We start from the raw sequence: 20,345 nt of genomic DNA, 5'->3' as shown, positions 1-20,345 counted from the left end.
AGTCTAATCATGAACATTAATACCAATAATCAAGTGTACATAAATGCACAGATTTTCCTATTTTTGTATTGGAAAAAAATTATTCATAGTTTCATCATAGACTGCCAAGTATAGTAAATCGACATTTAAGTGATATGCCAAAATTAAATTTCTTGCACAACCATTAACTTGAAACCACTCTAGTCTAATCATGAAATTAGTACCAATAATTGAGTGTACATAAATGCACAGATTTACCTATTTTTGTATTGGAAAAAAAATTATTCATAGGGTTTCACCATAGACTGCCATGTATAGTGAATCAACATTTCGGTGAAATTCCAAAATCAAATTTCTTGCACACACATGGACTTGTAACCACTCTAGTCTAATCAAGAACATAAATATCAATAATCAAGCATACATAAATACACAGATTTGCCAAGTTTTGTATTTAAAAAAAATTATTCATAGTTTCTTCATAGACTACAATGTATAATGGATCCACATTTCATGCGAAATTCCAAAAACAAAGTTATTGTACATAGATGCACATGTTACCACCCTCTTCTAATCAAGCACAATTATGTCAATTATTCAGGGTCATATATACACAAATAGCGCATATTTTTAATTCTGAAAATTTTTTTTTACAGTTTTGTCATAGACTCCCATGTATAGTGGATCAACATTTTATGCGAAATTCCAAAAACAAAGTTATTGTACACAGATGCACATTTTACCATCCTCTTCTAATCAAGCACAATTATGTCAATTATTCAGGGTCCATATATGCACAAATAGTGCAAATTTTTAATTCTGAAAATTTTTTGACAGTTTTGTCATAGACTCCCATGTATAGTTTTGTCATAGACTCCCATGTATAGTGGATCAACATTTTGAGAGAAATTCCAAAATCAAATATCTTGTTCACATGTGCACTTGTAAACAACCCATGCTAATCAAGTATATCTATATCAGTTATTAAACATCTGTATATGAACAGATATAGCTAGTTTTACACTGGAAAATACACGTTCGTAGTTTTCTTATAGTCGACTACATGTATAGTGAATCAACATTATCGATAAAATCTAAAAATTACATTTTTTGTACAGGCATGCACTTTTTACCTGCCACTTCAAGCAAAGTACATTTACATGAATTATCACACACATATGATTTGATATTTTTGGACAACGCGTTATATCGGCCACATTTTGCCTTCCTTTCGGGAGGGCGACTTAAAAAGTATAGCAAGTCAGAAGGGGGTCTTTAACACATTGCGGGTTTTTTTTGGGGGTATTGAGTAACAGGGGAGGGTCACTTATTTTCATGCACGGATAAGGGGGAGGGTCACTAATTTTTGTGCATGAACTTTTGAAGGGTCACTATTTTTTACGCAGCGGTTTTTCGAAAAACACCGGCCCACCCCCCCCCCTGTAATTTATGTCCAGTCCCTTAGCTTTTCCTGACTCGAGATAAGAGTTATAAATTTCGGAGATGTTTCATAGCCAGAGCAGTCGGTAGATAGTAACGACTCTGCTCCTACCATTTCGCCATTATCTTCTTGCAGTAGCCTATAGCTCACAAATCTTTGCAACATATTTCGCGTTTTTTGGTCAATTTTGTCGCAGACATTGTCCGTGGGATCCTGGTTACGTTCAAAGCCCCCTTTGTCTTTCTGAGTTTACCTTCATGCCGATACAAGTATTGACCTATCTTGTAAACTTTGAGAGTTTGTACTGGTGTTTCTGGAGAGAAAGATTTTCTACAAAAAAGTCCCCTCAGCTAGTTAATGAAACTTAACCTACGAATAAACTTTAGTATGCAAAGTCGCCAGCGACATTTACACTGCCACCGAATCGAACTTGAAAATTACCGAAAACAAGTGAATTATTATACTTCTTCGCATACCTTTGAACTTTCTACACCTGTCTACTTGAATATACTTATCGCAAGACAGAGAGCGCCTTTGGTAATTGGTAAATGCACATAAGCCTATGTATGAAAAAAACCATTGCTGATGTACGCTGTACCGTTGATTTATCGTACGGTCTTTCAAGTTTTCATAACATATTATAAAAAGAATTAAAAATATGTGAGTAACTAAGGAGTTGCTGGTTGCTGTTGGTTTTTTTCTGAACAAAGTTTTATTCCGAAGTTTAATGGCGAGCTGCTTTCGCTTCGGCAATGCGCAACGTATGCATGTCGCCACTACATTTCTGACGTCATAGGTTAAATTTTGGTCAGTTCTGAAGCATGTGACATGTGTGAAGGCGACAAGGCTGTGTGCTGTTGCTTCGTCACCGACGACAGAGTGGTTTAGTCCAATATGGCTGCTGTGTGGTGATACATCAACTGTGCAATATTTGGGAGCTTCGAACAATCCAAAATGACACTAGCGGCGTTATTTAGCCGGTATGTTCGACAACTGTGTCTCAAATACGAGACCTGGGCGGTCATCATCTTATTCGTTGTTGTCTACAGCTATGTATTCCACACAGACCGCTTCCGATCTGTCCTGCGCGGTGCACAGAGGCAGTTGTCGCTCGGGAGCGAAAACGATGTCCCGGATACGACGCAAACAGATGTCGGTGTCAAACCGCCGAGTCACTGGGAGCTACGACAAGAGAGCGTTGCGGTGTATGCCATCCAGGGAAAACGGCCCCGGATGGAGGACCGTTATGATGTCGTACATGACGAAGAAACTGGCCTTTCAATGTTCGGTATCTTTGATGGCCACGGAGGGCAGGTATGGGCCTGATAGATGCACTTTTGTAAACGATTTAGCACTGAATTATAACTTGTCTTTCTACGAAACAATCAAGTTTCCAACTGTCATTCATATTCGGGACTCATCAGTTCATGCGTCAGACCTCCAGGTGGACTGTGGTCGACCATTGTCACTCAGACGAGGCACAACACCGCACGTAGACTATTGCATAATGAGAGTTCCGAATGAATGACAAAGTGCGAATGTGATTAGCGCAGCGGGAGCGTTCTATCATAAATGGCCGCACAGGTGCCATCCTGCATCCAGGGGTGCCATACAAGGTGAATGCTTCAGAATCGTTCCAAAGGTCGTCTGAAATACTTTCAGCTAACCGCAAGTCAATATTTTAACGACACCAACTCTTACAAATTCCTTTTCTCTTTGTAATATTCCGTCGCGTCTGACTCATCCTTGGACTAAAGTGCACCATCATCAGTCGAGTTCGACACTGATATTTCTGACATACGGTGTTTTGTCGTATAAAGCCTATGGATGATTCTTTCACTGTATTTGTTATTGTTGGTCCCACCCCATATAAACATAATATTTTTAGTTTACTGTAAATGGTATCGTGATCACCCCATCAGAATGTCAATCTAATAGCGAATGTAAAGCCAAGAAATGTAAACCCGAGTTGCACTTACAAGTCAAAAAGGAAATGAATGTCTCTATAGTAATATGCCTCCGCAAATAAGGGTACGTCCGTCAGGAATTTATTTTCGAAGTTGATTTTAAGCGCTTGACGCAGAGAAAATGGCAAAAAATAATGGAATTCATGAGATATTTTTGAAAAGCGGAAAAGTTGTTGGTTGGCAGGGAAACATTTTGTATTTTGCAAAAAAATGGACTAAAGCTTTCTCATATATATATATATATATATATATATATATATATATATATATATATATATATATATATATATATATATATATATATATATATATAGTTATATATAGTTATATATAGTTATATATAGTTATATATATAGTTATATATAGTTATATAATATATCTATATTTTATTTGTATAAATTTATGTTGATATATACTTTTTGCTCTTTTTTTGTCAATGTTTCAGTTTTAAGAATGTGTGAACTTTGACTGCATGATCTTGCCGTAACACTGACACTTGAAGTAACAGCCTGTTCTTTATGCAGAACGTAGCGTGTTTTTCATTAACCCTTTTCCTGCCAAGTCCATATTTCACCACCAGGTCAAGATGGTTAAAATTAATGAAACACAATGTATTCCATATGATGTATTTTAACATAATACTGTAGATTTGAAGGCTGTTGAAAAGATAATACTGTAAACTTGATTTTTTTCGTACAAAAGATGCTATAACATACCAAGCCAAGTGGGTGAAAATACGTCATGTTTTGGCTCAATACCGCTTTTTACTGACTCGGCTGATGGGGAAGTGATACAGTTATTACTGTCTGGCAGGAAAAGGGTTAATCGTACCCATCTCTGAATAAGGAAATAGTCCTACATGTACCTGCATCCAAGGGATGTTTACCGCATACGATGAATGCTCTCTTCACTGATTGCCGTTTACAATGCCATAGCTGGACACATTCAAAATTTACAGCCATGCATGATTTAGATTGGTCTAAACAAGGTGGATGGCAGGGCATGCTCCTTTTATTAAATGCAGAATTGAAGATCAGTTTTTTTGAAGAGTCCACAGAGGATACGTAAACATATTCTTCCAGGCATTAACAGATCAGTGATAAATTGCTCAATCTACATTGCTTCAGTTCATGCTAAACAAACGCTATGCTGTACCAGGGTGATCACCTTGTTCCAATACAAAGTCCACTATGATCACTCGATCGTAGACCCGCGAGAAGGGTCATGATAGATGATTTGACAAAGTTCATTCATGTGATTGATATTACACATGTACAATGTCTTCCATCTTTATTTTTGCCGTCATTTTCAAAGAGTATGCTCAGTGTATTCATTTTAGCCGTGCACTGAACAAATTGTGTGGTTACCAACAAAATTTTGTCATCTATTTTTCCATAAAAAAGTACAGTGTGTTCTGGTTAGCTTTTTTGGACTTTTTCAAATATTCAACCACTTCGCATATGCTGATGATTTTCCTTATTACCTACAAAAAAATTCCACCGTAGTAGCCACCACTGACTACACTGCATTATTCTCAGCCTTTTCGATTTGATCAATGGGGAAGTTCTGAGAGTATTGCCATACACAGTTCACTTCCAGAGAAACTGTTTTACATGCTGTGTTTCTTAACAGTTCACCCCGATTCCCTTATACAGGTCCACAAATACAATGGATAATAGTGGGTTTGGGCTAAACCATTGTGGTGAAAGGGTTAAAGGGCCAGTAGCTGTAACTTTTGAGGACACTTTTGCTGTTTTTGTTTTTAATGTCAACTACAGTGTCTTGTTCTACAGGATACCAAAAGCATGTTGAGATACACAGTATTCAGCTTGTCAACTCAACCTGTACGTTTGTGGACTACATTGATTTATTGTTGACAGGTGAATTCTGTTCCATACAAGAATGCAAACGTAAACAATAAAAGTGAATTTTTACATGGGTATTTCAACTTGACCTTGGATGCTAGAGTGGAACTTCATCTGGCACTCTTAGGGATGCCTTCTTCATAGTTGATAGAGGAATTTAAATTCTGATTTATTGTCAAAATTACTGGGATAATATTTTGCTATACTTGTGTGCTGTGTTCAAAAACTGTAATATATCACGCATAAGGGATTTGTTCCTGAGATTTATCAATAAAAATAATTAATTTATTACAAATTAAGAATAATTAATTCACTTGTTGCCCCTGTCATAAGTAGGCAAAACATTTGCTGTTTACAAGTCACGGTAGCAGTAAAGTAGCTGGCCAAAACTATGTTGTACAACGAAATTTGAATTTGAATTTTCAGTCAAGGTCAAAACTATGTAGGTAACTTATCAGAGGTGTGATATATGCTACATGTTTGCCATTCTCTGTGGGTCCATTCTCGCGAGCCAGAGCAATAATTTCCGCTCCGCTGACCTACGGAAAAATCTCTTAACGGGTAGCGCTGAGCTGTTGCCGTAAAAGAGGTGCGTGGTTTACGACGATGCTGCGGGTCGTGTCATCACTGTACTTTGTACTGAGACAGAGCCTGTGATTCAGTGATAATGTCAACACAGAGAGTAAAGGCAGGATTTATTTATAGCATGTAGCTTCATGGACATTACAGCATTACAAACAAGAAACCTGGCATTTAAAACACACATAGGCAAGGCAGCTGCTGTTTACAATTCACAGTAGCGGTGCAGTAGCATGCCAGAAGTATCTTGGAAGAAATACCAACAGATATTGTAGATGGCAATCTCACCACTGATGTTTTTATAGTATAAATGAAACGTCAAAGCAAACTAACCACTGATAGATTGGATCAAAACACTTATAATGGGCACACAAGTCTCCTTGTAAAAAGAATTCCAAGATGATCGGAAAGTTCATTGCACTGTATTCTCCTGTGGCTCCATTGAACTCTAACATAGGAATTCAACATGTTTGTTTCTACGTGGCAGGTATAGATAGCCTTGGATTTAACCTTTTAAGTGCCAAAGTCAATTTTTGTCGCCTTTAAAACAACACAGATAATATTTTTCAGATAAAGACAAAATTTTTCAGGTTTTCCCAACATTTTGATCAAAAACTGTAGTCAAAGGGTTATGTCCATTTGGTCCAAAACTATCATAATACAGTGAAACCTGTCTAAACCGAACCCTTCAGGGACTGAGAAAATTGTTTACCGTAGTTTGGAGAGGTGTTTGGTTTATAGAGGTCCTTTTAAGGTAGCGGTAAAGGCTATTTTTGCACCAATTCTTTTCTCAGAGTTAATGTCAAGTTTCAAGTGTTAGAATCAAGATATTTAGTTCAAATTTTCAGGATAACTCCCTTAGTTAATACTTTCTCCAAAGAATATAAAAATTGTATATTTGTAGCCATGATTTTGAAATGTGACACCAATCAATATTAAAATTTAATATTTCATATTTTTTTACATCTTTGAATTTAATAATAAATTAATATTACCAAATTAGTTATAAATATGTTGACACTATTTATTGTAAGATTTGTACGGCAGGATTTGTAAATAAAATTTGTTTTTATGATTTTACATGGGTTTACATATCAAAAAATTATTAAAACTTCTTTCAAATTTCAAAATGTGATTTTTCAAAAAGTACTTCAATTACAGGAAAATTGTGCCGTACAAATCTTATCTGTAACCTTGTTAATAGGCTGTAAAAATTCCATGTCCATATCTCATTTCAAAGGTTGGATTTAATTGGTATAAAATTATGTAGGAAAACTGTTATTCTGTCAAAATTGTTGAAAACCAGCCATATTTGCACCCCTCTTTTGAAGTCAAAGAGCAGGCTTTTTGGTTAATCTCACTTTTGACACCTCTTTGACACTCAAAGAATCTAAAAATGCATTTATAATAGCAGTCACGCATTCTGAATGCAAGCACTGCCTTGTCAAACTTTCCTAAAAACCAGTAAAAAATGACTTTCCCTTTTCAAACTTTTTTTTAAAAGTTAGGGGACCTCTACTATAGTTAATACACTAAGGACTCCCCAACTTCCTCTTATTTGGTCAGTTTTTCAAAAGTTTCAATGGGCTATAACTCTGCAATGCTTATGACCCCAAATGTCTAGTTTTTTTTATTCCACAGAGAATGTTGACTACTTTCATGTTTTAATAGTTTTATTGAAGTTTATAACTGACGCTCTAGCCTTTACCGCTACCTTAACATAGGATTTTATTGGAATGGGACTGGAAAAAGGGTTGTGTAGACAGGTTTCCAGTTTAGACAGGGTTCGGTTTAGACAGGTTTTACTGAAATTACAAAAAATTCATAGAAATTGGTAAAATGTTGCACTACAATTTGGAGGGAAAATTACACCGCTCAAAGGGTTAATTATTTGATGTTCAGCTGAATATCAAAAAAATAGACCCACACAACAGGAAGTGCAAAGTAATTTGTACACATTGTGTGAAGCCATACTGGTCCATTGATTAATGCTACCTGTAAATAATCTTTGTCGCTGTTTAGTAATTGCTCAAAAATCATTAGTGATTGCATTATAGTTGTAATTTGCAAATTGCAATTACTGAGCAGACAGCAGGTGTCAATTCTAATTTTCTTTCTCGGCCCGCAAGTTGCACTAGGGTCCTTAATTAGAAATATGACTCTGAGGAGTATTAGAAAGAAACTTTGACACACCACAGTATAGTAGACCAATTCAATGATAATTTTGGTTTGTCACTTTACAAAACTATTTTTTCGAAAAAAAACGTGGTACCCTCAACGTATACATTTATTTAAAAAAAACTGTTTATCTAATATCTTTAATTCCAACCAGCAGTTTTTTTAATACCGTAATGATTCATTCATGGTTCAAGTAAGTTATATGTGCAGCATTCCCAAATGGTTGACACCATCTCACACATTGCAAAGGGACGGTAGCTGTAATTTTGGATGATTTTTTTCACGTTTTTGTTTTTTTGAATGTCAATGACTGTTTCTTGTTCAACCCAATACATGTTGAAATACACGATACTCAGCTTGTCAATTCAGCCTGCACTGTCATTGTTTACAAGCGAATTCAAATGGAAACAATAACAGTGCATTTTAAACTACCATAAAAACCCCATCAATTTGACCACTCTTTAATTCAACCACCCTATTTTTTCCTCAAAAATATACGGTAGTTGTATTTTATCCTTATCAATTCAACCAAAGACGGAAATTGGGTCTTTCTCAATCTCTATTAATTCAACCAGCCTATCATGACAAACTATTTTGAACAATTTATTTTTGATAAAATACACAGAACAATACAATGTACAGCACAGAATGTCTAAGTTAGGACTTCAGGAAAGTCACCTTTATATGTTTCAATCATCCAACAAGATGGTAAGCATATCACTTATGAACTGTCAAAAAAGTTGAAATCTCTAATAATTTGACACTAAAATTATTTTGGCTTTGTTGATTTCCTAATAATTTGATTATTTTAAATCATAATTATGTTTTTCTGGTCGAATTAATAGGGTTTTTACAGTAATACATGCTCTGCTGGCAAGATAAATAGTTTGCATTTCAACGTGCTTTAGGGAGAGAAGTAACATCACAGTATGTCCTAGGTTTCCAAAAACATCTCTGACCTGAAGATGTTGCTCTGGTCAACTTGTAATGAGTACGCCATCAATCCAACAGTCGTATTAATAACAGAGTTGCAACAACATGATTAACATTGGAGTGTCTTGAAAAGCAGCTCATGGCCTAATGAATGATATTTTCACTGTCTCATATTGCAATTCACTGTATTACTACTAACTAGGGAATATTTTGATCATCCTTCATTGCAAATGCATGAAGTCATACAGTTCTCTCTTATTGCCAATATTAATTATGCATATAATGATACACTGTATCATTTTCAATTGTAGTAAAATTGCAATACCATTTTACAGTAAGTCCCACCATACAGGTTACTGGTTACGCTGGATCATGAGATTACGAATTTGAGGGGACAATAGCTATAACTTTTGATGACTTTTTCATTGTTTCTGTTCTTGAAAATCAGTGAATCATCTTCTCGTCTCAGAAGTATGTCCTAATATTATCATGTTGTAAACTGCAAACACAACACATTGGGCAGTATGTATTTATTTTTGTTGACAAATGACCTCCAGACCAGATTAACATTCAGTGGCACACATTCATGCCGTGATGTTTGTTTGAATACCAGGTGTTTTAACATACATGTAGTAATTAGTGGAGTAGAGCAAGAAACTGCACCAAACAAACAAAACGATATACCAAGAAAAAACGCAAAGTGACAGCTATTGGAGCTTTTGATTAATCTTACCAAAGGTACAGACATGATGGCTGCACAGTTTGATTGCAATTTCTAGCAACTCTCCAGAGTAAAAATAAATCCCTAATCTGTAGCTGGCTTTACTCTGCTTTCAAGGCCTTTGGCACATTGTACAACAATAATAATATGTCACAATGCATAAACAGAGGCAAAATCACAATCACATCTTTTGTACTTTTGTTACGTTTTTCAATGCATGAAATGTGTGCGCAGCGAAATCTTGTAACAATCTTACATCTTGATGAAAAAGTAATTCAACTAACTTATTTAGGATGGATGATCATGATAATATTCCTGGATGTATTTTTTCTGAAATGTTCAAAGGGAGAAGACACAATAGAAAATGATACTCATATTCACCCTCATTCAGTGCACAAGGTGTACACAATTGCTGCTCTCTATCAATCCAATCTTTCAATGTTCAAACTATGAGCTGTATTTTCTCCAAGTTCATTCAGTTTTGCTCCAAAAGTGTTAGAGATTTGTATGCCAAAAACGCCGTGACCCCGAAAGGAAAGGCAGCATAGCAAAAGCTACAAATTGGAATCCCATCTCCAAGGTAACTTGACTGAATGACTAAAATTCTTCCAAGAAACATTAACCTTTTAAAATACGCTGCATTCTACTCACTTCACAACCTTCAACTATCTAATAGACAGCACCTGTCTATGTGTCAAAGATACCACTAAATTCTCAATTAAATTTTGCCTCAAAGAAATGTAGAGAATTTAGCCAGGCGTTTTTTCTGTTCTGACTAAGAAAACTGAAGGATGTTGCAGTTTATATGGTATTGGTGCAGTATTTGAATAGTGATGGCTCATTTATTGCCCAGATGAGAGTTTTTGTACAGGGTGATGTACTTTGTTCAAGTTGTGCATAACATGGTAGATCGTTGCCGTGAAGGAAAACATAAGTTGAAACCTGTCGTGTGAGTTTGGCATTCCAATGCAGTGATAGCAAAGATATGCACCCATAACAGCAGTAGTTTGCTGTCGTCACAGAAAGCATTCCTTCTTTACTGTGATCCGATGATATACTATGAAAGCGGAGAACACTTTTCTCGTCCTTGGATGGTTTGGCCACTTTTTCTGATAATACGTGATTGAGATGTTCAAAGAGTATCAGCAGGTTTCCGTGTAACTATTTGTTAGAAATTTTTTTATGTTCTTGTTGCCGCGACGATTGCAAAAGTGGGATTTGAAAAGTGACTGTTTGGATATGAAAATAGAAAATGTTCATTTACACCTAAAATGTTCACATACACCTTTAAGCCAAAAAGTGTTAGATGTAGCTGTGACCAATTTTGTGTGCAGAAATATTCTTAACCTTTTGAGTGCCAATGTCAGATCTTTCAGCTGTTAACTTATAAAAAATAACGCAGACAATTTTTTTTCAGATCCAGACAATTTTTTCAGATTTAAAAAAAAATTTGATAACAAGCTGTAGCCAATGAAATGTTTTGTCTGTTTCATCCAAAATTATCAAAAATTACAGAAAAATTCACAAAAATTGGTAAAATGTTGCACAAAGTTTATTTGGAATAATTTACAGCACTCTAAATGTTAAATGAACAAAAAACGTCCAAAGCTACAGTGCTACTGTCAACATTGAAAGCAATAACGCTCCAAAATTTGTCATTTACTGAATTTGTACTCTAAACCACACTTCTTATGGTAAAATGATATTGAAAATTCTTAATTTGATACATTGCTGAAAATATTAAAATATGAATACAAACTGCAACAGCATATGTAAGGAATCATGTAATTGGCTGGTGAAATTGCATTTGCAGGATAGCATGTCAGATGATTTGCATCACCTAAAACATCACACTTGAATACTGATCTGGTCCCTTAGGGCCAAATTTCATGAGCAGTCCATCAAATAACAACTATGTTAAGAATGCACCCACTGACCGATGATCATGATCGTCGTCCACAAACAGGATAATTGCTTTTGAGTATCAATAAATGAGAAAGTGGCCATGACTTTCAAGAATTTGCAGAGGTATTTACTGTGTTTGTAACACATACCTTAGGAGCAGCATCATGCGCCAGAGTCAATTAGCCTGCTTGATATGCAAGTAGCAATATTCCATGTAGGTGACTAATCTTGCTGTGTGAAATCTCCAATTCTAGTGGTGAAATGTATATTACTGCAATTTAGCAGACTCTACCTCTCTTTTCCCTTTGACGTCTTCATTTTTACAGAAAAAGTGCCTCTATCTAAATGTACTGTGACTGTAAAAACTTAATGTAATCAGCCAGGCTGTGGATTTTGTTGAGAATTTTTATCAGTGTCGACCAAGCCAAGTCAATACCCAGCTGTCCAACCCTGTGGTTTGTTTTTCAGTTCAGGTATAATGCACATCGGGGACAGATACTCGGACTCTAAAACTTTTCCAATATTCTCTTTGGACTGCCACTTATGCAAGTTCATTTTGAAGCTTATTGAGTAAATAAAGTTTTTACTTGCAAATTCTTTTAAAAATCCGGAATTCAGTTTTCCCCATAGAGATAACACAAGGATGGTGGCCATTTTGAATTTTAAATATTGGTAAATATTTGGTAATTTGTTTCTGTAGTACCAAAACTTGCACGTTGATCCCCGATTTATATACTTGGTTGAAAGTTTGCTTGAGGAATGTTTGAGCAAAATTTTAAATTTTTATTTTCGAGGCACAAACTACCTTAACACATTTCATTCACTCTAGACAATGATCCTGCAGCAGGTGTCAAAACCAAAGCCAATATCTTGTTTCAGTTTCCATTTGCAGTCTCCCTTGTGATTGCATTTCTTATGTTTTCAAGCTGCACAAACATTATTAGTATTAAAGGGCCAGTCGCTGTAACTTTTGATGATTTTTGTCACTATTTTTTTGTTTTAAGGTCAGTTTCACTGCCCTGTTCTACCTCCCAAAAGCATGTTGAAATACTGTAATATTCAGCTTGTCAACTCTTGTTGCCAAGTGAACTCTGGTCCCCGAAAGAATTCAAATGTACACATTGACCATGCATCATACGTGTATTGTCACTGTCTTGGAAAGCTATATGGTGGTTAACATGCTAATAGAAAAAAAATTTGCAATTGACACACAAAACAAAAATAGTGAGAAAAAAATCCACAAAAGTCACCGTCATTGGCCCTTTAAATGTAATTTGACATTTATGTAGTTATCATGTAGTTTGCTTTCCCTATCCAGTCAAATTTAAGCACAAGGACCCCGCAGTTAACGAGTCTTTTATGTTCTCAAACTGCTGCCGGCAAATTGACAAGTCTTTCTCTGAGCTCTCGTCTTACACATGTCTCCGTACTGTACATGCCGTTTTAAAATGCACTGGTACAACATATTGACATACAGCCCCATTTTCGCATTATCCTCCTGGCTCAGTAAAGTTACATCAATGAAATGAACACTCCAAAGGTATTGTAAGAATTATTGGCAAGGTACGTATGTACGTATGTATGTATGCGTTACATTAGACAGGAAGATTGTCACTCAAATCGGTGCACTATCCTGAGAGGAAGGGTACAGTCCTGCCCCGGGCGACAGATCTAGATCTTCCAGTCTAGCATTACTCATAGGTAATGTTATCCCGATGAGTTGAACAACCAGGAGGACTTAAACACTCATCTGCAGACATTTTATATTAGGGAGAAAATGAGAAAATCCAATTTACATCAGTTTATACTTTTGGTAGTCTGAAGAGATTGAAGGTAAAATATGACAGTCCTCTCAGCTATCCGGTCTGATGTCTTCCGAGGTTGTGCCAGCGGAGAAGCTCAGTCAGAATTGCTAACAAACAAACAGACTAATGAATAAAATAATAGAGAGAGAAGAGAGAGAGAGAGAGAGAGAGAGAGAGAGAGAGAGAGAAGAGAGAGAGAGAGAGAGAGAGAGATCAAGTTGATCGGGGTGAACGACAGAGCCCTAGTGAATTTGTTGATTTCTGAAACGTCGATGATTTGAACAATGATATACACATATGGTAGGCATGACAAAAACACACAGTGAAAGGACGTGCTTAAATAAACTCTTTTTATCGCATGAATTTGAATTCTTTTGTGCTGTCTGGCAAGAGAAACATAAAACAGCTCAATGGAACATCAGTGTACTGTATGAAATGTCACAAGATGTGGCGTAAATTTCGTCTGACATATAAAACCAGCTGAAATATACAATACATATCACAGACATTGATGCCATGTCTTGATTAGTCAGTGTACAAAAACCAATCCCCTGTCTACGACTTACAGTTACAATTTCAGAAATCTCTGCATTAAATAAATAAGTGGATTGTGATTGTCCCCGTCTGAAATTAATGGAGACAACTTAACCAGCTTTATGGCTATGTACAAAAGGTATATTATCAGTGAGGGTTTTGGTATAAAAGTCTTGTAATCTGACATCTGTAGATTATGGCTCTGTCTGGCTGTGGGATTTAAATGGACAATGCGGGTATGAATGGGAGATTTTGGCATCAGTATTCCTCCAACAAGCAGTGCTCAGGGAAGGTCACCTTATGTACGATGCTCAGATTAAACTGTAGTTGGCAAGGGTCACAGTGACCTCAGATCACCTTGGTGTAGCATATCTCAGCATAAACAACCCTCAAATGCATTGCCATATTCTGGCGCAAATTACTTTGCTTTCTGTGTAAAACTGGTGGTACTTACTCTCCATAGAGTCTTGCATACATGTATAGAGACCTGATGAGAAATCACTGTGCTGTCAATATCAGATGTGCAAATGTAAAATGCAAGCATTGTGCCTGAACTGAGTTTATTTTGTTCGTGATGAACAGTTGAGAACAAGTGTATGCTGCTACATTGCGAGTTTCGTCTCTAAGACTCATCAAGTGTAATATGCAGAACTGATGGTTGATATTACTCTTTGGTAGTTGCAATTGTGACATGGTCAACAAGGCTCACGACATCTCAGTGAGCCAAGTCAGTGACCAGTTTTTGCAAAGTGCATGCAGGGACCCTCCCTTGCGGAGGTAGACCACTAGGCCAAGCCAGCTAAGCCATGTAGAGGGCATGAAAGCCTCATGGTTGTATTTTAAAGGGACTCATTTGATGCCTTCTGGTATTAGCGTATTTTGTCATCTTACTTTAGAAATTACACCGGTCAGTGTCTTGAAGCATGATGAAAGAGCAGTGGACCACCTAGCTTGCTGTAAAAAAAAAAGAAAGTGATGACACATTTTTCACAACCTTTAAGAAATACATCCTACTGGGTTGATGACTGCTGTCAGTAACTTTAAATCCCAGAACATAACAGCAAGGTTAAATTTTATAGTTTTGTTTACAATCATTCACAAGGTTTGGCATACTTGCGATATAGCGTAGAAAACTGAAAATCATTGACTACTATTTGTGCGATATTTGAAAAGCAGTGATATTTTAATGTTACATTGCTTCGAGAAAACAACTTTTCCATGTTCATTTTCTGGTGTCTGTGAACCTTAAAAAATTGTAGCAACAGTATCCCATGCAAAAATTCTCTGATTTGTCACTTTGCATGCATTCATCAAATAAAATTTGAATGGCTGTAATACAAATGTATTAGGCAGATATCAACCTGCCTCTGCATGTATAAAAGCAAACCCTGTATTTCAGTATCTGTGATGCATAGAAGTTTTGGTCAGCAGTTTGATTTCAGTGACTGAAGGAGTATACATTGATACTATGAAGGTAAGGATTGGCAAGAAATTTGAGCAGTGACGACAATTTCATAAAAAATAATTTACTAATAGCTGTAAGTTTGCTTCCTGCCTACTTTCCAAGACTTTTTAATTCATTCACCGTAATGTTCCTGTATGTCTAGATATAACTGGTGTTGTTATCACAACATGATAAGAATTAAACTACGTGTGTCCGACAACTGCAAGCCGTAACTTCAATAGTTTATTGGATCTTCTTCCATGCCGCGGTGCAGAGGTGAAAGCCATTAGAAATTTAAAGCTTTCATGTTTCCTGTCGACATGTGACAAGATTTATGTCATTTTCACATCGTTATCGTGTTTATCTTTTTATGATGGACCATTTATGTGATGTAGACTGTAAGCAGACAGAATTTTAAATCAGATATTTAAAGGTATGGCAGACATAAAGAATAATTGCATGATTTATTACAACCTGAAAGCTAAGTGCGTGGGCATGATTTCTCATCGATGGGAGGCGAGTCCAAAGAAACTGGAAATTGATGTTTTATGAGTATGTGATAAAGTGACCTTGCAAATAATCCAAAAGAAAGGAGAAAATAGCAAGTTGACCAGAATTCATATTTACAGGCTTGTCTGCTGATAATGTCTGCATATACACATATGCCACGTATACTATGTGTTTATGTATGTGTGAATACATGTGTAAATCTTTGATTTGAAATTTTCGTCCAGAAGCCATATTGCAAAGAAGCACAACCCTTGCCTCCATAGACTTACCGTAGTATTTAATACCTTCAGCTCAATTTGTGACAAGCGTGTAAATTTAGATAAAACATTTGCTGTTATAACAGACTCTGCAACTACAAAATTTGTTAATATTTCCCCTACGATTTTTAGTTTTCCACCCCACTGTCTGGTATCAGACTATTTTCTCATTAGTGTTGATGGAATTTTCTATTGTGAAATGGGAGGGCATTGGTTGGAAAGTGTTTCTCTTGTGATCTTGGAGCAATGTAAAAAAGATATATGAAGGATACTTTGACTGTAGATACTAGTCTATGTTCCAACTGAAGTCATTTCCATTCCCGCCAACCCTGTTCCACCAGCAGAACCATTTTGTTTTGTCAGATTATTAGTGCAATTAATACTTAGTGTATTTTAAATGCACTAAATCATTCAACATTATTTTCAATTCCAACATATTTTTTGCAATATAAAATGAAAGAGTTCAGAGGACTAAAACACGTGCAGAGTACATTGACAGGCATACACACGTTGTTGTTGCAAAACATTCAGAAAATTGAAGCACTCACTGATTACATTGAAATTGGAAATCTGGTTTTTACACAGCCAGTGGCTGACTGTTGTACACAAGAGGGATAATTGATCCTGCTATCAGGAAAATTGGAAAATTTGATCATGTTATCGTCTGAATAGCTCTCGTAAATTAGAGTATCGACATATCGGAATACTGTGGCAGGAAATTGCTGGCAGTCAGATGGCTATCTGTGCAGGACAAAGTGTTATCAGTTTAATTCACAAAGCAATGAATTATCGGTCCCATATGAAGCATGATAAACCGTTGCCATTAACAACATCTTGGCAAAGATATTTTATTGAAAAAAAAGCGGGCTTTAAAAGTGAAGTATTTTTCAGTCTCTGATCAGTAGAGACAGTCCCATGCTTGCTCTGTTAGTCTTGTTTGACCATTGAGGGCGCTTCAGTGTATGGCAGAGTTCTGAGTGTCCAGAGGTGAAATGCCACTGGTGTATTATAAAGCTACCATGGCAGAGTTTTGTGTCAATTCCATTCGCTGGTAGTTTCAATGATGAAGGCTGGCACAAAGTTGGAGTCGTAGGTTTAAATCAAGCCAGAAAATGTGACAGGGCTAATCTTACCATTAGGTGTTTATTGTTTATTCTCAAACTTAATGAAATGTGCAGCACATCACATTGGAGATTGTATTTTGCTATGAATTATACTTTGTATGACAGCTATATATTTAATATATTCTCTAGAAACCAGGATGTGGTATATTGAACTTTTTTATATGCTGCATCAAGTGTATGTGCGTGAAGCAGAATTCTATATCATGTACTGGTAAAACAATGTGCATAGAAACAATACTTAATACCAAATTGTGAGTAGCTGAATGAAAAGTGCATTGTTCAAACATTACCATTTTCGTACTTTACTTCCAATTTCTTTCCAGTTTGCTGCCGAGTTTACAGAAAAAATCCTGGCTCAGTCGGTTCTAGCCAGAGAGCTTGAAAATGCCATGAATGGGGCAAATAACAACCACTCACAAATACTGACGGAAGAGATCCTCTCCACGGATGAAAAACTGATAAGTGTCGCCAAGACCAGTAATGACGTGGCAGGTCAGTTAATAATTTACCCCTTCACTGCAATGGTTTGGCCCAAACAGCCATTGTTATCAATGGTGATTATGGACTTGTTCACATGGAATTGGAGGTGAATAAGTCAATTTTCCTGTCAAAGGACAGTATTGTACATATTATTGACAAAATGCAGTGAGGTTTCTGACAGTTTCATTGCCAAAGAAACGTTATCAATCATTCATTTATTATTCAATCTATTGACAATATTTTTGTCTCTTTGAAATTTTTCAGCCCTCAAGATAAAGGGCCAATAATGCTAACCTTTGACGATTTTTTTCATAATTTTTATTTTGCATATCGATTGCAATGTTTTATTCTACTTCAAAAAGAATGTTGAAACACACATTATTTAGCTTAGCATATATATGTGTAAATGCATTGTTATTGTTTACATTTGAATTCTAGGCCGGACCAGAATTCACTTGTCAAAAATAACAATGCAGTTTACACATGTACAGGCAGAGTTGACAAGCTGAACACTGTGTATATCAACATGCCTTGGGGAGTAGAACAAGGAATTATGGTTCACATTCAAAACAAAAATGACGAAAAAATTATCTGAGGTTAGCATTTCTGGCCCTTTAACATGTAAGACACGTAGATGTTTGCTTTACAATGTATTAAAATTCGATGTATGGTTGTATTGCAGGCACCACTTGTCTATTTGCCATATTGGATGAAGAACAGAAGCAGCTAATCGTCGCGAATGTTGGTGACTCGCGGGGAGTTCTCTGTGACCATACGGGTAAAGCCGTGCCCCTGTCATACGACCACAAACCACATCAACTCAGAGAAAGAAAGAGAATTAAGAAGGCCGGAGGATTTATCAGCTATAACGGGGTTTGGAGAGTCGCCGGTGTCCTCGCAACGTCGCGGGCCTTGGGAGACTACCCGCTAAAGGACAAGAAACTTTTAATAGCCAACCCAGACATTCTGACATTTGAACTTGACGAGGTGAAACCTCAGTTTCTGATCCTCGCAACCGATGGACTGTGGGACGCATTCACTAATGAGGAAGCGGTGATGTTCATCAAAGAGAGGCTCGATGAGCCTCATTTTGGTGCTAAGAGCTTGGTGCTCCAGGCGTATTACCGAGGATCACCGGACAACATTACCGTCATGGTGGTGAACTTTAACCACAAAAAGACCAAAAAAATGAAATGAAACAATGTAAACGGTCACAAAGCATCTCAAACTTCTATCTAAAGCCTTCCTTAATATTTACTTCTCAAAAAAAAGTGAAATTTTGAGCTCTGGCCTTTTGGCCACTTCTCAAAAATTCATATTACTTGAAACTTACTTCATCAGTGTATGACTGTGTTCCTCTCAAAGAAGTACAGTAATTTTGTAGTACAGTAACTGATAAGTATTTGCACATGACCAAAGTCCGGACTTTTTGATGGGCTGATTTCAGATACAGTGAATGCTGTGTTGTGGAGGAAAAAAAATTGAATGCAAGAACAGGACAATTGTTGTAGAAGCAAAGGCTGTTATGATTTTAAAGTAACCATGCAATTTGTTTTTAATGTTTTTAAAAACTGCAAGTGCTGGACTTACTATTGACAGTATTAGTGAAAAATTGCATCTTCTTTGACTCATAATTGTTCCCCAGCAACGGTTTTGTCTGACTTTGCCGTTCAATAGGCAGATTCTGCAGGCCTATGTACTAGGAAACGGTGAATGTGTACTTAGAAACGGATTAAAGTGAATGATTTACTCGTTATATCGATTACTGCCATTGGCTAATGAACTTAAAAACCCCATTCAGTATGTATAATCCAGATTGCAAAGGTCAATACCAAACTCAGCCCAAATTTGACTTTGTTTTTGACTTTGCTGTTGCAAAGGTGTGCCAATTTCCTGCCGTGCTAAAAAGCCTCGTTAGATTTTTAGAGAAACATAATTTAATGATGCGATGTTTTTGTAGAAATTTAGTGTATATTTTACTTAAATTATATTTCTGAAATGTCTTGACCCAGACAATCATGGTGGATGTTTTAGTGCCAGTCTAATTCAGAGACTTTTATCGATAAATTATTTTTAGATCTGTAGATGTCCTCAAAATCATGACAGAAAGACTGAATTATCAGCTAAATGAAGTGACTTCAGGTTTATTAGGTGTGAAACAACGTCTGTAATATTTTAGTGCAAAAACTTCAGCGAAAGGTTTTTCTTTGCTTTTTAGTAATAGATTACTTAATAGGATGTGCTTAAGTTTGTATGAATTTTAGGATGTGCTTAAGTTTATGTGAAATTTTTATTTACCGAGCAGCAAGTGTCTAAAATAAAGACGTAAATAATGACCAAAGTGCAAATCAGTGCTGTCCAATGACTGAAGTACTTACAGTGCCATATTTTAGGAATTTTAGGACGTGACAGCCAATAGATCAAGTGCAATGAATTTTTATACAATTTCGGCGAAGGGTTTACAGTACACAGTATCAAAAGTATTTCTGTGAATGAGTAAATTTCCTGTAAGATGGATTCAAGTGACTGAATGAAGATGAAGACTTCATTAAACAATGTTTCGCTTTTTCAGTGAAGACATAGAATTCTGGATTTTATAAGTTTGACTTTGTTCAGTGTCCAT

At 36.3% G+C, this 20,345-nt stretch overlaps 1 protein-coding gene across 1 annotated transcript; it reads left to right on the top strand.

Moving 5' to 3' along the window:
* Positions 1 to 2,272: 2,272 nt before the first annotated feature.
* On the top strand, positions 2,273 to 20,307 carry LOC139118953 (protein phosphatase 1L-like). The gene is made up of 3 exons (XM_070682534.1): positions 2,273 to 2,734; positions 17,566 to 17,734; positions 18,405 to 20,307. Exons 1-3 carry the CDS (start codon positions 2,375 to 2,377, stop codon positions 18,917 to 18,919), a joined length of 1,044 nt encoding a protein of 347 aa, XP_070538635.1. The 5' UTR covers positions 2,273 to 2,374; the 3' UTR covers positions 18,920 to 20,307.
* Positions 20,308 to 20,345: the final 38 nt, after the last annotated feature.

Source organism: Ptychodera flava, chromosome 19 (assembly GCF_041260155.1).
Source record: "Ptychodera flava strain L36383 chromosome 19, AS_Pfla_20210202, whole genome shotgun sequence".
Lineage (NCBI taxonomy): Eukaryota > Metazoa > Hemichordata > Enteropneusta > Ptychoderidae > Ptychodera > Ptychodera flava.
This window is presented reverse-complemented; position numbering and strand designations above follow the sequence as displayed.